Source organism: Lynx canadensis, chromosome C2 (assembly GCF_007474595.2).
Source record: "Lynx canadensis isolate LIC74 chromosome C2, mLynCan4.pri.v2, whole genome shotgun sequence".
Taxonomy (NCBI): Eukaryota; Metazoa; Chordata; class Mammalia; order Carnivora; family Felidae; genus Lynx; species Lynx canadensis.
The window spans coordinates 27,058,808-27,079,308 of record NC_044311.2 but is presented as its reverse complement, the minus strand read 5'-3'; the positions used below and the strand labels follow the sequence as shown (position 1 = coordinate 27,079,308).

At 37.2% G+C, this 20,501-nt stretch overlaps 1 protein-coding gene across 1 annotated transcript in view; it reads right to left on the bottom strand.

Annotated features, from left to right (window-relative positions):
- Positions 1-20,501, bottom strand: part of ATP2C1 (ATPase secretory pathway Ca2+ transporting 1) — a 174,694-nt gene that overhangs the window by 53,248 nt on the left and 100,945 nt on the right. Inside the window, exons 8-11 of the mRNA XM_030329618.1 lie at positions 9,590-9,745; positions 7,828-7,896; positions 6,800-6,875; positions 2,632-2,698 (exon numbers count right to left, since the gene is read on the bottom strand). Coding sequence (XP_030185478.1) covers positions 2,632-2,698; positions 6,800-6,875; positions 7,828-7,896; positions 9,590-9,745 — 368 coding nt within the window. The remainder of the gene's footprint in view (positions 1-2,631; positions 2,699-6,799; positions 6,876-7,827; positions 7,897-9,589; positions 9,746-20,501) is intronic.

Here is a 20,501-nt window from a genome sequence, read left to right as displayed (position 1 = left end):
TTTGGGCAACATAATAAAAGAATTAAAGGATAACAGAATAATGATGATTTACTTTATTATTACATCAACCTTGTAAGTGATCCCATCATCCTTCTGCATTCTTGTTTTACTGGTTTTTAGCACAAATGGAAATAATTATTACAATAATTGCTATTTCATTTGCTACAATGAAATAGCAAAATGTTTTTTTTTTTTTTTTCAACGTTTATTTATTTTTGGGACAGAGAGAGACAGAGCATGAACGGGGGAGGGGCAGAGAGAGAGGGAGACACAGAATCGGAAACAGGCTCCAGGCTCTGAGCCATCAGCCCAGAGCCTGACGCGGGGCTCGAACTCACGGACCGCGAGATCGTGACCTGGCTGAAGTCGGACGCTTAGCCGACTGCGCCACCCAGGCGCCCCAATAGCAAAATGTTTTAAGACATAGGAAAAATAAGGTCACTAATATCTTAGATTTATAAAAGTACAATGGACCCATATAATTATTGCAAAATAGAATGAGTTTTATTCTATTAAAATATATTTTTTAATACTTTGTCCTTTGTAAGACTTTGAAGTAGGAATAAAAATCATGATTATATCAATCTTCACAAAGAGAACTGCTCAAAAAAATACTCAAAATCTAAAAATGAGTCCAACAGCTAATATGCTAATGTTTATTATCTCATCCTCATGCCCAATTTTAAATTTATTTCATATTTAACCCATCTTTTTTATACAGATTTAAGCCAAGAGTTTCAAATTGTATTTTTGCCCCTTTTAAGAAAAAAATATACTCCTTCACCCCATCACAAATGTCTTTTAACTTCTTACTCCATCTACCTACTCCTTGTAATCCATTTGATTTTTTTTTTAATACATTGTTTTTGTTCTAATATTTGAACTATGACTTCCTATGCCTACCATAGAGCTATCATCTAGAATTTCTTTTCCTTATTAGGTACCTAGGTGAATTCCACTCTTACTTATATCCCATACATGATCATCTTCCTTTTTTTCATCTTTGTTTTGCTGGAATTCATACAGGATGGGGAAGGAATAAATTTTCTGATTACCTGCCTATTTATATTTGTAATAACTGGATCGATACTTTGGCTAGGCCTAGATTTACTGACTTAAATTCCTTTCCTCTCATACTTTGATAGCATTGCCCCCACTATTTTCTAATGTAATCCAACGTTACTATGGATGAAGGGTAGCTCTGTTCCCCTTGTGACCTGGCAAGGGTAGTATTATCAACTATGTTGCCAGGCAACACTGCTTATGATAAAGGGATCTCCTGACTGATAAATTATCTATGGACTGGAAGAATTATAATTTATCTTATAGAAGCCATTGCTTTGGGTTTCCAGACCGTAGGTGACGCTTTACACCTGGACATGTTTCTTGCAAGCACCCTGGAAAGTGTATGTTCCCAGAGATGTTGGCTCCTGTGGAATATGAAACAATTTAACCCAGGGTAGCCCCTGCACTCACAAGGCCATCCCAATCTTCTTGTACCTAAAGCTGAACTATTGCACAGACTCTCTCATAAGAGGCATGCCTTAAGTTGCCCTGCTGTTCAAGGCACAGGTGCCAGATAGGACATACGAAAGTCTTGTGCAATGAAATGTTTAATAGAGTCTAAAAAGACCCCTTGGTGGAAATTGCAGTTGCTAACAAGAAGTTTGATACCAGTCGAATTATCCTTACTTTATAGACAACCTGACTGGTTTTCTTTAATTTCATATGATGTAGCTAGTTTGGAGTTTTTTTCATCTTGTTTGGCATTTACAGAATCCATATAAAGATTTCACGTCTTGCTTCAGAGACAAAAAATATTCATGTATCATTTCTTATATAATTTCTTCTTACCTCTTTTGAAACTCCTATTAGTTAGATTGGCATTTATTAAATTATTCTTCATCACTTTTATTTCATTCTCTGTTTCAGACACTTTAGTCTATTTTTAGGGAACCCTTTTTAACTTTATATTACAGCCCTTAAATTTGAATGTTTAATTTCAACAGTCAAAATCATAATTCCTAAAAACTTTTTTTCTCTGATCCTCTTCTACAGCAATCTGTATATCATAAATGCAGTTTGTTCACAAATCTCTGAAAATAAAAATGCTTTCCAGTTTTAATTTTTCTGCTATTTCTTGAAATTTTCATTTTCCTCTGAGATTGTTTATTCAGTTTCTATTATTATGGTCTTTCTCTTTCATGCTGCTAGTTTTCAATTTGGCAGTCCTTAACTGTCTATTAATATATAAAATTGCAATATTGGGGGCACCTGGGTGGCTCAGTTGGTTAAGCATCTGACTCTTGGTTTCTGCTCAGTCATGATCGCCCAGTTTTTGTGGGATTGAGCCCCATGCCAGGTTCTGCACAGTGCAGAGCCTGATTGGGATTCTGTCTCCCTCTCTCTCTGCCTCATGTGTGCACTCTCGCTTTCCCTCTCTCTCAAAAATAAACATTTTTTTTTAAATGTAATATTGGACAGATAACACCAGACATCTAGTGTGCATTTTCTCCACTGCTAGACACATGGTTTGCATTTTTCTAGAGTTTATTTCTATACATGCCTATTAGAGAAATAAGAGAGAGAAAAAAGACTTCAATTTATAAACAAATGATTATTAGAACTTACCTTACACTAATTGTAAACATTTCCAGGATATCTTTTCCTAGTAACCAGCCAACCAACATGATGATACCTGGAAAAGAATCAAATAGCTATTTCTCCCTTTTATATAAAATCACATCAGTATAAATGGGATGCTGAGGGCAGTCAAAAAGTTCCATAACATAAAGGAGAAGGTATATCAGATCACAGTTACAAGATTTTAGAAAAATTCATTAAGCAGGGGAGATTAAAATTAATGCTGCTTAAAGATAATGTTGTATATGTGAACATGCGTGCACATATACACACACACACACACACACACACACACACACACACACACACACACTTTACCTTCTGTTGCCACTGCTGCCATTCACCCCTTAAAGCAATAATATCTGAGAATTACCACTATAAGAAAACATTACCAGTATTCTCTCACAATAGGGAAAAAAAAAGAAGGTAGCATAAGACAGATGGGTCCTCTATTTATTATCAGCTTTGCAAAAATAAACCTTGGAACTTTACTTCTTATCACTAAATATCCAGGCAATACATATAAAGTTTATACTGCAAACAAAGGAATACTTAGGACTTGGCTGAAAGAGTAATACATCTTACTTAAAATATCTAAAATTACATTATAACATTTAAAAATTAGCCGGGTGCCTGGGTGGCTCAGTGGGTTGAGCGTTAGACTTGTTTCAGCTCGGGTCATGATCCCAAGGACATAGGATCAAGCCCTGTGTCCGGCTCCACGCTGAACGTGGACCCTGCTTAAGACTCACTCTCTCTCTCTCTCTCTCTCTCTCTCTCTCTCTCTCTCTCTCTGTCCCTCTCCCCAACTTGTGCAAATTCTCTCTAAAATTAAAAAGGAAAAAAACTACTTTTATGGCATTTACAAATAAGAAATCAATTAACATGAACCAAACAATATACTCTCTTGCTTTGACCTTTGCCTCTGAAAAGAAAGGGGGCAAGGAGTGCACCACTGGTTTTGTGAGAAAACACACACAGTATCATCACAGTTTTAATAAAGTATAACAAATTCAAGATTGTATTCTAGAGTAATATAAACATTTAAAAACAGGTTTTTCTTCTTTCTATAGCTACAGGGGCACACCTGGGTGGCTCAGTCAGTTAAGCATCTAACTTCACCTCAGATCACGATCTCACGATTCATGAGTTCAAGCCCCACATCGGAGTTTGTGCTGACAGCTCAGAACCTGGAGCCTGCTTCAGATGCTGTGTCTCCCTCTCTCTCTGCCCTTCCCATTCTCTCTCTCTCTCTCAAAAATAAATAAACATTAAAAAATAAATAAATAATCCAGACTGTGATTCTCTAACATTCTATCCCAAACACTACCCTGACAAAAGAAATTATGTCCAATGAACTATACCAGAAGTCAGCAAACCATAATCTGTGGGCCTCCTGAAGGCTTTTGCAAATAAAGTTTGTTGGAACACAGTTATATCTATTTGTTTAGGTACTGTCTATGATAGCTTCCCTGCTGATGGCTGAGTTGCATATTTCCAACAAAGAATATCCGAAATACTTTGGTATGGACCAAAGGCTAAAATATGTACTACTGGGCCCTGTACTCCCCCACCCCCAAAAAAATCTGTTGACCTCTGATTTTGACCTTGATCCTTATCCTATTCCATATACTATCCTAGCAACAAAAATTAGGTCCTATGTATTAAATTAAAACCAGGTAATGATAAAGTTGAAAGATTTTTATCACTAAAAGTGAGGTGGTTTCATGGTACAATGTTAACATAAACTGAGATTTAATTGGCTAAATGCCCTAACAGTTACCAAATTCCCTATAAATTCTAGAAAATAAATAGCAATAATCAAATTAAGGGAGCTATGACAATATACACACCAGTTAAAAAAGAGGAATGAAATACCTTTCCATCTTCTACTTTATGATACAGACAGACGGATCAATAGAATATTTAAAAAATTATTTAACTGAAACTGTGTAACGCAAATCTATTTTAATTTAGAACTGCATTATTGATTTTGAAATTTTAAGCTAGCAAAAATAATTAAAATAACATCATGGAAAAACTAAAGAAAAGGAGAAAAGACTCCAAAATTTATTCAAGTATTTAATATATGATAAAGATGTCATTTCAGGGGCGCCTGGGTGGCTCAGTCGGTTAAGCGGCCGACTTCAGCTCAGGTCACGATCTCGCGGTCCGTGAGTTCAAGCCCTGCATCGGGCTCTGTGCTGACAGCTCGGAGCCTGGAGCCTGTTTCAGATTCTGTGTCTCCCTCTCTCTGACCCTCCCCCGTTCATGCTCTGTCTCTCTCTGTCTCAAAAATAAATAACAATTAAAAAAAAATTTTTTTTTAAAAAAATGTCATTTCAACTGAGTGAATAAAAGAATGGACTATAGAGTGCATGGTGGCTCAGTTGGTTAAGTATCTGACTCTTAATTTCAGCTCAGGTCATGAACTCAGAGTTTGGGAAATCAAGTCCCATGTCAGGCTCTGTGCTAACAGTGCAGAGCCTGCTTGGAATTCTCTGTCTTTCTCTGCCCCTCCCTGTGCTTGTGCTCTCTTTTGTTCTCAAAATAGATAAATAAACTTTAAAAAAACATGTTAAAAATAGAATGAACTAGAGAATTAATGGTATTGGGATAATTAACTTTTGAGTAAAAATGTTACAACTCTACCTTAAGTTTTTTGGTTTTTTTTTTTTTTTTAATGTTTATTTATTTTTGAGAGAGAGAGAAAGCAAGCACATGAGCGGGGAAGGATCTGAAGTGAGCTCTGTGCTGACAGCAGCAAGCCCAATGTGGGCCTTAAACTCACAAACCATGAGATCATGACTTGAGCCCTGAAAATCAGGTGCTCAACCGACTGAGGCACCCAGGCGCCCCCACCTTAAGTCTGATACTAAAATAAATTCTAAATAGTAAAATAAAGTGTCAAAAATAAAAACTAAGCTGTAGACTGATGTTTAAGTAAATATACTTATAAAGATAAACACTCTTCACAATATGGGGTTAGGAAAGCTTCTATGAATAAACCAGAAACTGTAACTGCAGAGATTATCAACAGGACAGTGCTATCACAACCTCAGGACAATATATTTCAATCACATCTCCCTCCTTCATAACCAAGTTTACTATATTTATCCCTCAAAGGGAACTTAAAAAGTGGGGGAAATAAACTTAACAAAAGGGATGGCTATCCAAATTATACAAAGAGCTGTTACTGATCTAAGACCCAAGCCACAAGAGAAGAAGGGACAAAATAAATAGACTGGAAGGTCATAAAATAAAAAGGACCAACACACATATGACAAGTGTTCAGTTTCTCTATAATGAGTTGTGAAATAAAATAATGAGAAGCCTTTTATTCATCTGTTAATGACAACAAAGTTAGCAAGAGCGCTGGAAGAGGAACACCTTTACCTTGCTGATGAAAGATACTATTTAGCAATATGAAACAAAAACCTTCAAAACGTGCCAAAAATTGAAAAATTACATGCATATTCTTTGCCCCCAAAATTTTACTTCTAAGAATTTTTTTCCCACATAATGAAATACTATACAACCATCTATTTCATGACATCTATATAAAGAGCATCTACTTAATGGCAAGATGTTTATGAAGAAAATATGAAACAAAAAAGGAATAGTAGTCCATAAAACATTACTATCAATTTGTTGAAAACCAGGAAGACAAATAAATACTAAAATGTTTATAGAAATGCTATATGATTACGGGAATTACATGAAGTTCTAATTTATCTTTTCAGAAAAGGACAATGGTTGGGGGCTAGTTTTATAATTTTTAAAAAGTAGTAGTAAATTAGGGGCGCCTGTGTCGCTCAGTCAGTTAAGTGTCTGACTTCGGCTCAAGTCATGATCTCGTGATTCGTGAGTTTGGGCCCGTGTCAGGCTCTGTGCTGACACCTCAGAGCCTGGAGCCTGCTTCAGATTCTGTGTCTCCGTCTCTCTCTGCCCCTCCCTGACTCGCACTCTGTCTGTTTCTCTCTCAAAAATAAATACACGTTAAAAAAAAATTTTTTTTAGTAGTAAATTAAAAATCAATTAAATGAATAAACAAATGTATCTATCTAAACTCCCCCTTCCCTTAAAAATAAAAATAAATAAATAAAAATAAACCCTAAGTAAATATATGAGATATACATACTCACTCTTCTCTTACCTATTATACCAAAGGAGTAGAAGGAAAGTTGTTTTCCTAAGAGGTCCATGCTCTTCTGCAGAGGGGTTTTTGGTGCCTTGACAAATTGGAGAAGAGTTGACCACAATTAGCTAAATTTAGGAATATATACCATGTGCCAGGGACTCTAAGTGCTTGACATACCCAGGTTAGTTCTTAACATACCCATAACATACACACCTCTCCCTTAAAGATAAGTCTCATCCCGTTCAATGAGGAAACTGAGGCTGAGACTTTTAAAAGCCTGTTTAAGGTCCATGTTCCCTATGCCTATTTTTGAGAAGGAATCTATTCTCCCTATCAGCTTCTCCAGGACTTCATTACCATCAGCTGCCCCTCACTTTTCCAATCTTCTCCCTTCTGTATCCACAAACAAGCTTGTAATCCAAGTCTTTTTATCCAGTTGGCTCCCTGATCTGCTAACTCCCTTCTCTAGCAGTCCCCTCAGTGCCAAGCTCCTTGGAATGGTTTTATACACTGCATCATATACTGGAATCTTGGCAGGTTGCCTGAGAAATCCAGATGATTTGGGGAGAATATGACATTTGTAGAATGCAACTTCTTTTTCATATGTAAGAAAGTATTTTAAATGAGAGAACTCATCTTCAATATTCTTAAACAAGAATATCTTCCATGTTATTTTACTTTATAATCTTTTTTTCCCCATTACTTGGAATTAAATAAAGTTGGGAATTTTGGTAGAAGACAAATATGCCATTTAGTAACCATTAAAATTAATATGATAAAGTTAATTTTAAAAAAGAATAGGCCCTATAAATAATTGGCTATAAACCTTTTTCTCCTATAAACAATGAATAAATATAAAAATGTTTTAGAACATTAACAATGTCAACTAAAGCTCCAATTATGTTTTTTAAGCACAGACAACTGAGTGATATTCTGAATAAAATACCACTTCAATAGTACATAAAATAACCCACCATTATTTTCGTTTACTTACAATGGAGAATTTCAGATTTGAAATTAAACATCATTAACAAAGAACTTACTTCTTCTGCTTGCATCATTTTAAAAACCTCTCCAAATTCAGAATTTTCTCCAGTTCCAATGACAATACCCTAAAGAGAAAAACAGGAAAATACATTTACATTCATATGTTATCACCTCTCTCAAGCAAAGTGACAAAAACCCTTCATTCCCTTTCTCCAAAACTTTGCCCACAGTCAAGATGACTAACATACATATCCAAGGTTCCCTTAGCAAATTAACTTTGTGATATTACTATAGATCATTAGTATTTATGCCTTACTATACAAACCTTGGCCTAATTATGAGGCCCATTCTTTGTCTATATTAATATTTCTGAAATTCAGAACTGTCTTATCCTTGAGAGACATTCAATGTAGCTTCTCTTTCCCCCTCAAATGCTACTGAATCATGCCTTTTACGTTTGTGAAATGTTAGAATCCAGTAGGTGAATGATATGTAGTTGGAATATTATAGCCAGTACCATATCGACTAAATTAAAATTTTAACTAGTAATGAACATATCCATGATTCACTGTTTCTATCGAAAACAAAAAAAAGAACAGATACCAAGGACTATACTTTTAAAGGCTTCATTATCTGGCAAATGGCAGAAATATGGACATATTCTACCTCAGAAACATAGTTTCTCTTTAGTATCAAAAATAGATGCTATGCAGCACTCTCAACAATAGCCAAATTATGGAAAGAGCCTAAATGTCCATCAACTGATGAATGGATAAAGAAACTGTGGTTTATATACACAATGGAATACTACGTGGCAATGAGAAAAAATGAAATATGGCCTTTTGTAGCAACGTGGATGGAACTGGAGAGTGTGATGCTAAGTGAAATAAGCCATACAGAGAAAGACAGATACCATATGGTTTCACTCTTATGTGGATCCTGAGAAACTTAACAGGAACCCATGGGGGAGGGGAAGGAAAAAAAAAAAAAAAGGACGTTAGAGTGGGAGAGAGCCAAAGCATAAGAGACTGTTAAAAACTGAGAACAAACTGAGGGTTGATGGGGGGTGGGAGGGAGGGGAGGGTGGGTGATGGGTATTGAGGAGGGCACCTTTTGGGATGAGCACTGGGTGTTGTATGGAAACCAATTTGTCAATAAATTTCATATATATATAAAAAAATAAATAAATAAATAAATATTTACTGTTGATAAGAAAAAAAAAATAGATGCTATGGGTTAGGTTCAATTCTGCCATTTCTTTGTCATATATTTTTTTTTAACTTCATTTATTTTTGAGAAAGAGACAGCACACACATGCAAGCAGGGTAGGGACAGAGAAAGAGAGAAAAAGAGAGAGAATCCTAAGCAGGCTCTGCACTGTCAGCACTAAGCCCAATCCTGAGCCGAAATCAAGAGTCAGACACTTAAACGACTGAACCACCCAGTTCCCCTTATATATATTTTTTCATGTTTATTTATTTTGAGACAGAGAGAAAGAGAGCACAAGCGCACATGCAGGTCGGAGAGGGGCCGAGAGAGAGAGAGAGAGAGAGAGAGAGAGAGAGAGAGAGAGAGAGAGAATCCCAAGCAGGCTCTGTGCTGTCAACGCAGAGCCCAACATGGAGCTTGATCCCATGAGCCATGAGATCACGACCTGAGCCAAAATCAAGAGTCTGACGCTCAACCGACTAAGCCACCCAGAGCGCCCCTCTTTGTCACATATTTTTAAAATAGCCACATAAAATTAGCCACATCGAACTAAAAAAAAGGTTGAAAACAAAGGAGTTGCTATTTTCAAAACAAGAGAAAAAAAATTACCTTAGCTTTGCCACATCTGACCAGTGTTCCCATGAAGGCAATGTTACTTCTTGATGCAAGATCTCCATTAGTTGCAGCTGGCTGAGGAGCTGTCACCTTAGAACAAGGTGTTGTCTCTCCTGTCAAGCTGGACTCATCAATGGAAAGATCCACAGCCTTGGGAAACATAAAGCATCCCATTAAGTTCAAGAATGAAGACTCTCTGGGCTCCATTCAATATCTAAAGAGTTTGTAACCATCACTTCTTCCTCAAATATCCCCTTTCTTAATAATCACCCAAATCTTTTATTATATCCATGACTCTAAGAAGACCACAATAAGTACAAGCATATTTAAAATATGAAGTAAACTTGGGCCGCCTGGGTGGCTCAGTCAGTTAAGCATCCAACTCTTGATTTCGGCTTAGGTCATGATCCCATGGTTTGTAGGATCAAGCGCCGCATCAGGCTCTGTGCTGACAGTGTGGAACCCGCGAGAATCTCTCTCTCCACCCCTCCCCTGCTCACACACTCTCTCTTGAAATAAATAAACATTTAAAAAAATAAATAAAGAGGCACCTGGGTGGCTTAGTTAAGCGTCCGACTTCAGCTCAGGTCATGATCTCATGGTTCATGAGTTCAAGCCCTGCATCAGGCTCTGTGCTGACTGATGCCTCAGAGCCTGGAGCCTGCTTTGTATTCTGTGTCTCCCTCTCTCTCTCTGTCTCTGCCCTCCCCTGCTCATGCTCTGTCTCTTTCTCTCAAAAATAAACATTTTTAAAAATATATTAAAAATAATATTAAATACAAAATAAATATTAAAAAATAAATTTAAAAAAAATAAAAATACAATACAAAGTGAAGTCAACAAAATCCGACATGCAAAGTAGAATGCTATGAGACAAGATTAGCCTAAATTTCAAAATAGAACCAGAGAAAAGGAAACATTAGCTGAGACATAATCTTTACCTAGAGAAAACAACTTTCACAATAAAATGTTATTACTTCCTAATTTTGCCATCCCCTGAAGTTCTGAAAATGTATTTGGCAGGTTAAAAACAGGTATCCAGAAAGAGAAATATGAATAAAAGGTATATAATGTACTGAGAAAGAAATCATTTCATCATTTTGGGTTCAATTTTCATGAAATTCTGCTTTCTATATATGCATCCTTACATTGATCCCAAACGTACATCAGCAAAAATAAAAAACATATATAAATGTTTCCATGCAAATCATGAACATGGTATTATCTTCCAACTGTGCAAAAAGAATCAATTCTGAGGGTTTCATTCCTAAGATAGTTTCAACTCCTAACAAGTAAGTTTTCACCTACCTTAGCATGCCAAAAAAAAAAAAAAAAAAAAAAAAAAAAAATCATTTTACATGTGGAAAACAATGCAGATGTTACCTGGCTTTGTTTCTAAAAGTATGACCCACAGAACAATAGTTCCAAGGATGTGAATAGACACTGAGTATAATGTGACAGACGGAGGACTGATAGAGACACACACACACACACACACACACACACACACACACACACAGTGGAGGTACTAAAGTCAAATATGTTTTGGAAATACTGAGTTGAGTTAAACAACTTCCTCTACTTAGGCAGTGCTTCTTTAAACCTTCACTAGATTAGTGTGAATCACCTCAATTAGAATACAGATACAAAAGGAGTTGTCAAAGTGTGGTCCCAGCAGGACCAGCATCACCAGCATCATCTATATCTACCTCCTCAGAACTTTTTAGAAATTCACTACCCTCCTCCCAAAAAAAGAAAAGAAATTCACTATCCTACTTCAAATGCGTAGGTGGGGAGGGTGAACCTAAAAGACTGTATTTACAAGCCCTCCAGATGATTCTGAGGCACACTCAACTTTGAGAATCAATGGAATACTATTTCACAAATTTCTTTGACCCATTTTATTCCAGAAGCTCTTATTCTAGGGTCTTTAGGACACTTTGAGAAACTAGGACCTAGTTCATGATTTTACTCATTTTACATGTTAATTCACTCACCGAACAAACATTTATTGACTACCTTAACTATGTACCAGGCACTGAGCTAGACCCTGGAAAATAAACAAGATAAGGAAATGAACCCAAAGCAGTTAAATGACTGTGCATTCCTGCTGCTATTATAAACTGACCTGGTGTTCTCAATCAGGTCTCTTGATTGGCAGTCCACATTATATACAAAATACTCTAAATCCTGCTAGGGGAGAGGTACGAGTGTGGAAATAATCTCATCTTTTCTTTTTTTAGTTTTAATTATTTTTTTAACATTTATTTATTTTTGAGACAGAGAGAGAGCATGAACAGGGAAGGGTCAGAGAAAGAGGGAGACACAGAATCTGAAACAGGCTCCAGGCTCTGAGCTGTCAGCACAGAGCCCGACGCGGGGCTCGAACCCACGCACCGCGAGATCATGACCTGAGCTGAAGCCGGACGCTTAACCGACTGAGCCACCTAGGCGCCCCTCTTTTTTTAGTTTTAAATGTGAGTTTATTTTGAGAGACAGAGCCAGCATGAGTGGGGGAGGGGAGAGAATCCCACACTGCCAGCCCAGAGCCCAACGCAGGGCTTGAACCCATGAACTCTGAGATCATGACCTGGGTTGAAATCAAGAGTTGGTCACTTAGCCAACTGAGCCACGCAGGTGCCCCTAAAGCTCTTCTTTTTAAATGGTTCATTTATCCATGAGCATAAATATCTCACAAAAAAAAATATATTAAAAATCAATTCATATCATATCATATCAATTCCCATCTATACAACAATACAGTATTTTAATTTGATCAATGTCATTGATCCATTCACTTAACAAATATTTATTAATGGCAGGTCCTGTACTATATCACACACAGAGGGAATCAGCAGTAAACAAAACTAAGTTCCTACCCTCCGCTCTTATTCCAATGGGAAAGTGATCTAAAAATAAACTAACAAGGGTATGTAATATAATACCTGGTAGTGAGGAAAAAATGCATAAGGATAGAAAGTAACATTTTAGATAAAGGAGAGAACCTCTCTCAAAAGTAAACAACTCTTTTGCAGAGACACAATTGACCTGAGGGCCCCAAAGGTGGGCCACAATCAGGATGAAAGTATTCTAGGCGGGGGCGCCTGGGTGGCGCAGTCGGTTAAGTGTCCAACTTCAGCCAGGTCACGATTTCGCGGTCCGTGAGTTCGAGCCCCGCGTCGGGCTCTGGGCTGATGGCTCAGAGCCTGGAGCCTGTTTCCCATTCTGTGTCTCCCTCTCTCTGGCCCTCCCCCGTTCATGCTCTGTCTCTCTCTCTGTCCCAAAAATAAATAAACGCTGAAAGTATTCTAGGCAAAGAAAGCAAAAAGTACAAAGACTATGGGGGTAGGAACATGCCTGGTATGTTCATGCCCTAGGCAGACATATAACTTTACAAATATAATCAAGAGTTTACAGATTAGATCATGAAGTTGAAAAATGTTCAGAATGAAAATATACTGTACCCCACAATTTCAAGGAAACCAAACTATGTTATCTCTGGAAGGTTAGTACCATGTAAATGTTATAAAGCACAGATCACCAATCCTTGAGTCTTTAAAAAGCTTCCCTTTTTCTATAATTATGTATGCAAAGACAGGCCAGGTAAATCTGGGTTCATTACCTCAACCCAACTACAGAGTAAAAAAAAAATCCACCATGTTCAAAGGCAAAGGAATTTTTCTTTATTACAGGAACATATCTATTTGACTTTTCTTTCCAAGTTAGACTTAGGACTGTATAATTAGTACTAAAAACAGTTGACATTTCATTGCTTACTATCTACAAGGCGCTTTGCTAACATACATATACTAAGTTTTCTATTAACAACCACTAGCTAGTAACAATCCAATGAGGCAGGACTGTGATTTTCATTCCCTCTATTTTACAGACACTTTGAAAGGTTAAGTAAGTCACCCAACATCTCCACCCAACCTGTGGAGACAAAACCCAAACACTGAAAGATCAACTCCAAATTCTTATTAATTATTTAGAGAATCAATTGCAATCAATTTGCAATTAACTATTTAGAGAATCTCCCTAGTTTTGTAACTACTTCTAGAAGACATTAAGAAAAGATATATTTAGGGGCGTGTGGGTGGCTCAGTCGGTTAAGCGGCCGACTTTGGCTCAGGTTGTGATCTCACGGTCTGTGAGTTCGAGCCCCGCGTCGGGCTCTGTGCTGACAGCTCAGAGCCTGGAGCCTGTTTCAGATTCTGTGTCTCCCTCTCTCTGACCCTCCCCCGTTCATGCTCTGTCTCTCTCTGTCTCAAAAATAAATAAACGTTAAAAAAATTAAAAAAAAAAAAGAAAATATGTATTTAAAAATTATATATTTTTCTGAATTACAAGTCAACAAAAAAATTTATTTCATTTAGCAAGCTCCTCTTTAATGCTTGTTATAAAAATCAAAACTGCATGTCATCTTCTGAGCTCTTAATTAAAAATGAGACCTGCTAATATTGAAAACATTACATTGGGGTACAAGTGTCCCTATGCATCAGCACTCCTGTATCCCTTGGGTAATGGATAAAGAAATTGTGGTTTATATACACAATGGAATACTACTTAGCAATAAGAAAGAATGAAATATGGCCTTTTGTAGCAACATGGATGGAACTGGAGAGTGTTATGCTAAGTGAAATAAGTCATACAGAGAAAGAGAGATACCATATGTTTTCACTCTTATGTGGATCCTAAGAAACTTAATAGAAGACCATGGGGGAGGGGAAGAGGAAAAAAAAAGAAAAAGTTAGAGAGGGAGAGAGCCAAACCATAAGAGACTCTTAAAAACTGAGAATAAACTGAGAGTTGACCGGGGCGGGGGTTGGAGGGAGGGGAAAGTGGGTGATGGGCATTGAGAAGGGCACCTGTTGGGATGAGCACTGGGTGTTGTATGGAAACCAATGTCACAATAAATTTCATATTAAAAAACAAAACAAAACAAAACAAAAACATTACAGACCTCCTTCTCTCTGAGAAAGGCAAAATTAGCATTTTCTCATTGAAGACTTTCTACTTTAAACAAAAATCTTAAATATGGATGAATACTAAACATTTGGTGGTTGTCTATCAAAACAAATAATATGAAAATAATCTGACTTTTTAAAAAGAGAATAAATGGGGCGCCTGGGTGGCTCAGTCGGTTAAGCGGCCAACTTCGGCTCAGGTCATGATCTCACAGTCTGTGAGTTCGAGTCCCACGTCAGGCTCTGTGCTGACAGCTCAGAGCCTGGAGCCTGCTTCAGATTATGTGTCTCCCTCTCTCTCTGACCCTCCCTCGTTCATGCTCTGTCTCTCTCTGTCTCAAAAATAAATAACATTAAAAAAAAAAATTTTTTTTAATAAATAAATAAATAAATAAATAAATGCATAGCTTTATTGGCTGTCAGTGGCCTAGCTCTTCAGTGTCAGCCTTAGCAGTTTAATAACCATCCAACCAAAAATAGGAATTTTTGTTCAAATCAGGTTTTTCTATGAAAAAGATATCATTTTTAGCAGAATAGCAATCAGCTCTGTCTAGTGAGAAAAAAAGAGCTTTAGATCTTTATTTTATATATATATATATATTTAATATATAATTATAAATCTGTAAAACTCAAATCAAGAATATATTATTGATGGGGTACCTGGCTGGCTCAGTCAATAGAGCATGTGACTCTTGACTTCAGGGTCATAAGTTCAAGCCCCACATTGGGCATAGAGCTTACTTTAAAAAAAAAAAAAAAGAATATTGATAAAAATTAGTCCAAATCATATAATGTAGCAAACTGCACAGATCTCAACTGTCTGTTGAGTAAGGGTATATTTTTTAATTTATTTATTTGTTTGATTGTTTAATCTCTACACCCAGCATGGGGCTCAAAACTCAAGACCCAGAGATCAAGAGTAACATAGTCTTCCGACTAAGCCAGCCAGGCCACCCAGAGTAAGAATATTTTCTAAGTTACAACTTATTTTCTCTTAATGATGATTACAAGAATTTCCGCAGGAAGTCAGTTTTGAGGGAGTGAGGGGAAGGAAGTCATATCTAAGAAGGTGGTATTTAATGAATTAGGCCAGCCTATCACAGTTTAACAGTCATAGTTTAATTCATCCAGAAGACAGATATTAGAGTCATTTATCCATTGCATTTATGAGGAAAGATAAAGGTAGGATAAAATGAAATCAATGAACCAGCCAGCTCCATGCCTTCTACCCAAAAGTTTAAACATTAAACCTTCAGAAGAGCTGTTCATAAATAGGGAAGCTGATTATGTTTCACTTTCTCTTTATTATTCTTCAGGTACTTTACTGGTGTGAATAAGACACAGCACAGTTCAAAAGTCAGAATATAAATAAGAATCTAGATGCATACATAATCTACAATCTGAATATTTAACACCTATAGAATAAAAATGGTTGGAAAAACTTCACAGGACTATTCCTACAAAACATTAGGCAGAAAGAAACTAGATGCCAAAGTCAGTAAGTTTTCCTGAAAAGCAAAAAATTTTTTGCTTTTCAGGAAAATTTAAAACTGCTTAAAAAATTACACTTAATATGAAAAATTGGCAGCTACATGTAAGTTCTTAAACTAAAGAATGGCTTAGCGTACTGTATGCCGCTAAATCAATTACCTCTCTAGTCTAGAATGAAAAGCAAATCAAAAATGGATTTCTTTCCCCAGAAAAGAATTCCAAATTATCCATCTGGCAGCTACCTGATAATGACAAAATGTCTTACTTTTAGTCTCAAAAATTAAGATTCCTATTACTGTTTATTCAAATGAAGGAAAATGTAATTAAAACGTTTTCATGAGTTCTAGCTTATTAAACATCAAAGCCTAACCAGCTGAAGTAAGTAGGAAAGAAGTGACTCCATTTTAGAAAGGCTCCATCTCTGCTGTTTTTCTGTTAGGCCTCACTTACTCATGTTCTGAATTCTGTCTCTGAATCAGGAAAAGAAACTATGTTCCCACTGCAAGGGGGAAGTAGGAAAATTAATCATTCTCTGAATTTTGTCCCAGGCCACAAACACCTAACAACATCCAAGAAGAGTCAGATCCTGAACACGTTCCAGGACACTAGCTTTGAACAAACCTCAGATGATGCTGGCATCAACACTCCCACCTTCAGGAACTTATCGTATAACAACTATTGTTCATCTGACACTGGCCTTTGATTAGACCCTACCCTGGATTTCTGAAGGAACATGTACCCTAGATCTCTTTCCAATATAAACCCCTAACCCCCCAAAATGCTGAGACTCATTCTCCTTTCCAAGTCTCCCAGACACTCCCTCTGCTATCCTCTATCACTCACACTCTTCAATAAACTCTGTTTTCACTTTCTCCAACTCACATTTGATTTCTATCCTGCATGAAGCCAAGGACCCTCTTGGCTGGTCCTGTGGGAGCCTCCCCTGGGTTAAAAACACCTACATGAAATGGATTTTATCCCATGGTAAATATTTACACGAATTGTTAACTTTCTGACTTAAGTGCATATATTCAATTTGACCAAGTTGCCAATAACTTCAACACCAGTATTCAGTTAACAATGATTTCTAGGATATTTCTCTAAGACAATGAAAAGAAACCAAATTTCAAAAAGGGATCTACTTTTGCAACAGTCCTTTCCTACCAGTGTGAAATGACAATCTTAAAACAAAGAGACTAAATCTCATTTCAAACCCTCCCATGCTGTATTTTTAAATTCTAGTGACTTAAAGAGAAAAAAGTTTTCAACGTTTTAAACATAAACAGCATTCCTCAGTTCACACTGCTTTTTTTTTTTTTTTTTAATTTTTTTTTTCAACGTTTATTTATTTTTGGGACAGAGAGAGACAGAGCATGAACGGGGGAGGGGCAGAGAGAGAGGGAGACACAGAATCGGAAACAGGCTCCAGGCTCTGAGCCATCAGAGCCTGACGCGGGGCTCGAACTCCCGGACCGCGAGATCGTGACCTGGCTGAAGTCGGACGCTTAACCGACTGCGCCACCCAGGCGCCCCAGTTCACACTGCTTTTTAACCAATGATCTATCAAACAACAAAACACTAAGCATAGCTCAAGCTTATACAATCTAACAGAACCAACACTCCCAGTGCTCTATGCATGGAGAAGTTCAGAAATATACTACTACAGAAATAGACCTCCTTTCCAAAGCCAAAATGAGTGATTATATCAGTTTTTAGTAAACAGGAATGTCTAAATACCACAAATACAGAATAATCTACTCAATTTCTTTTGATGGCTAATTTAAAATCTCTACTTCCTGCAGTACCTGAGTGGCTCAGTCAGTTGAGCATCTGACTCTTGATTTCAGCTCAGGTCATGACCTCACAGTCCTGAGATTGAGCCCCATATTGGGCTCTGTGCTCATAGCATGGAGCCTCCTTGGGATTCTCTTCGATTCTCTTCTCTTCTCTTCTCTCTCTCAAAATCAATAAATGAACTTTAAAAATTAAATCTCTACTTCCTAAGATGTTTATAAATTGTTCTTTTTTTTTTTACAAGTCTATCTGTAAGTTTAATAATTCAGAAACTTTTAAAACCAAAGTTTCAGTGATAAATTACAATAAGAGGTGGAGTAAGACACCATAAATTAATCAAACTGACCTATCAAAAAAATACACTGAAATCAATATAAACACTTGTGGAATAGGGCAATCAAAGATTTGGTCCCTCTACTAAAATGATCATGGGCTGGCAAAGACTGACAGACAACTCTGGAATCAAAAACTGAAAACAACCAGGGAAGTGCTTAATAAAGAAAAAGGCAGCTAAATTTAGGTAAGAAGGCACCATGGCATTTTTGTTCACCTGTCTACTATTCACCACTGCCCAGAGAAGCAGTGCTGGCTGTGGGGACAGAAGTGAGTCTTCTTGTTGCAGATTGTGGGTAGTCAGGGGCTAACAAAGACCTTGTTCTTAAAATATTGTAGCTGCGTGTTTTGACCTGTCTGGCAGTTCCCTGGGGGACTAGTGCAAAGGCTAATATTTATCTCACAACCTCACGCCAAGCCAGCTACAGTGACTTTCCAGGTATCCGCCAAAAGATTAAGGACACACAGTAGCAGGCCAGGGACCAGGAATAAGGCAAGCAGCAGATACAACCAAAAGACTGGGAAGAAAAAAGCCAAGGAGGAAGTTCTGTGAGGGAATAAAGTTTTGTGAGGGAAGTTTTGGAAGGGCCACCACTTATGCCAGGCAAGACAGAGGGCAAAATGCATGCTCATAACCAGAGGCATGCTCAGAAAGCCCTGAGAAGACCTGAGACTTGCACCTCTGACAGGTCTGTGGATTTGGCACAAGTAGGTGAAGGTAAAGGCAGAGTTGTAGGCAGATGATCAATGATCAAGAAGTGCCCCAACTCAAAGACAAGCTGCAAAGACCAGGAGAACAGTATTTCATTTCCGTCTTTGGCTCCAGACAGATAAGACTGACTGCTGAGATAATGGAACAGAAACTTCAGTGACCATACACACAAGGAAGGGTCTTTGCAAACCACCACCCTCCCCCCCACCAAAAAAAATTCAACCACTACAATCCACAACAATCAAAAATAACAAATTTTGAGGAAGGGCACAACCCCATTTACAGAATTATGACAGCATAATATTCAAAATGCAAAGTTTTCAACAAAAAATTACAAATACAAAGAAACCAAAAAGTATGATCTATTCACAGGAAAAAATAAACTGACAGAAATCATCCCTCAGCAAGGCCAGACACTAGACTTACTGGAAAGACTTTAAATCAACTGTCTTAAATATGCTTAATAAACTAAAGAAAACCATGGACAAAAAACTAAAGGAAATCAGGAAAACAATTTTTTAAAAAAGCATTACAATGAAGAGAAAGAAAATATTTGCAAGAAATAGAAATCCTGATGCTGAAAGTACAACCACTGAAATAATAAGTTCACTAGAGGGGTTCAACAGCAGATCTGGAAAAGGAAGGGGGAAAAATGAGCAAACAAAAAAACAGGGCAATTGAAATTAACCAATCTGAAGGACAGAGAGGAAAAAAAAGAAAAATGACAGAGCTAACGGTACCTGTGGGACATCATTGAACATACCAATATAAGCATAAGGTAAGTCTCAGGGAGAAAAAAAGAAATGGGTAGAAAGAATATTTGAAGAGATAATGAATGAAAACTTGCCAAATTTAATAAAAGATATGAAATCTATGGATCAGAGAAGCTCAATAAACTCCAAATAGGAAAAACTCGAAGCCATCTAGACTGAGACATAATCAAACTGTTAAAAGACAGAGACACAATCTTGAAAACAGCAAATGTGAAGCAACTTGTCATATACAAGGAATCCTCAATAAGACTAGCAGCCTATTTCTTATCAGAAACCATGGAGGCTGGGACCAGTAAACCTATCTAAAGTACTGAAAGAAAAACAAAGAAACTAATGAAAAGAAGTCTACATCTACCAACACTATCTTTTAAAATGAAGAAGAATTAAGACATTCCCACCTAAACAAAAGCAAAGATAATTTATTTCTAGTAGACGTGCCCCACAAGAAATGCTAAAGGAGGGGCGCCTGGGTGGCGCAGTCGGTTGAGCGTCCGACTTCAGCCAGGTCACGATCTCGCGGTCCGTGAGTTCGAGCCCCGCGTCAGGCTCTGGGCTGATGGCTCAGAGCCTGGAGCCTGTTTCCGATTCTGTGTCTCCCTCTCTCTGCCCCTCCCCCGTTCATGCTCTGTCTCTCTCTGTCCCAAAAATAAATAAAAACGTTGAAAAAAAAAATTAAAAAAAAAAAAAGAAATGCTAAAGGAGAGTCCTTCAAGCTAAAACAAAAGGAGAGTAGAAAGTAATTCGAAGCCATATGAAGAAAGGAAGAATTCCAGTAAAGGTAACTACACAGAGAAATATAAATGCCTGCATTATTGTATTTTGACTTTGTAACTCCT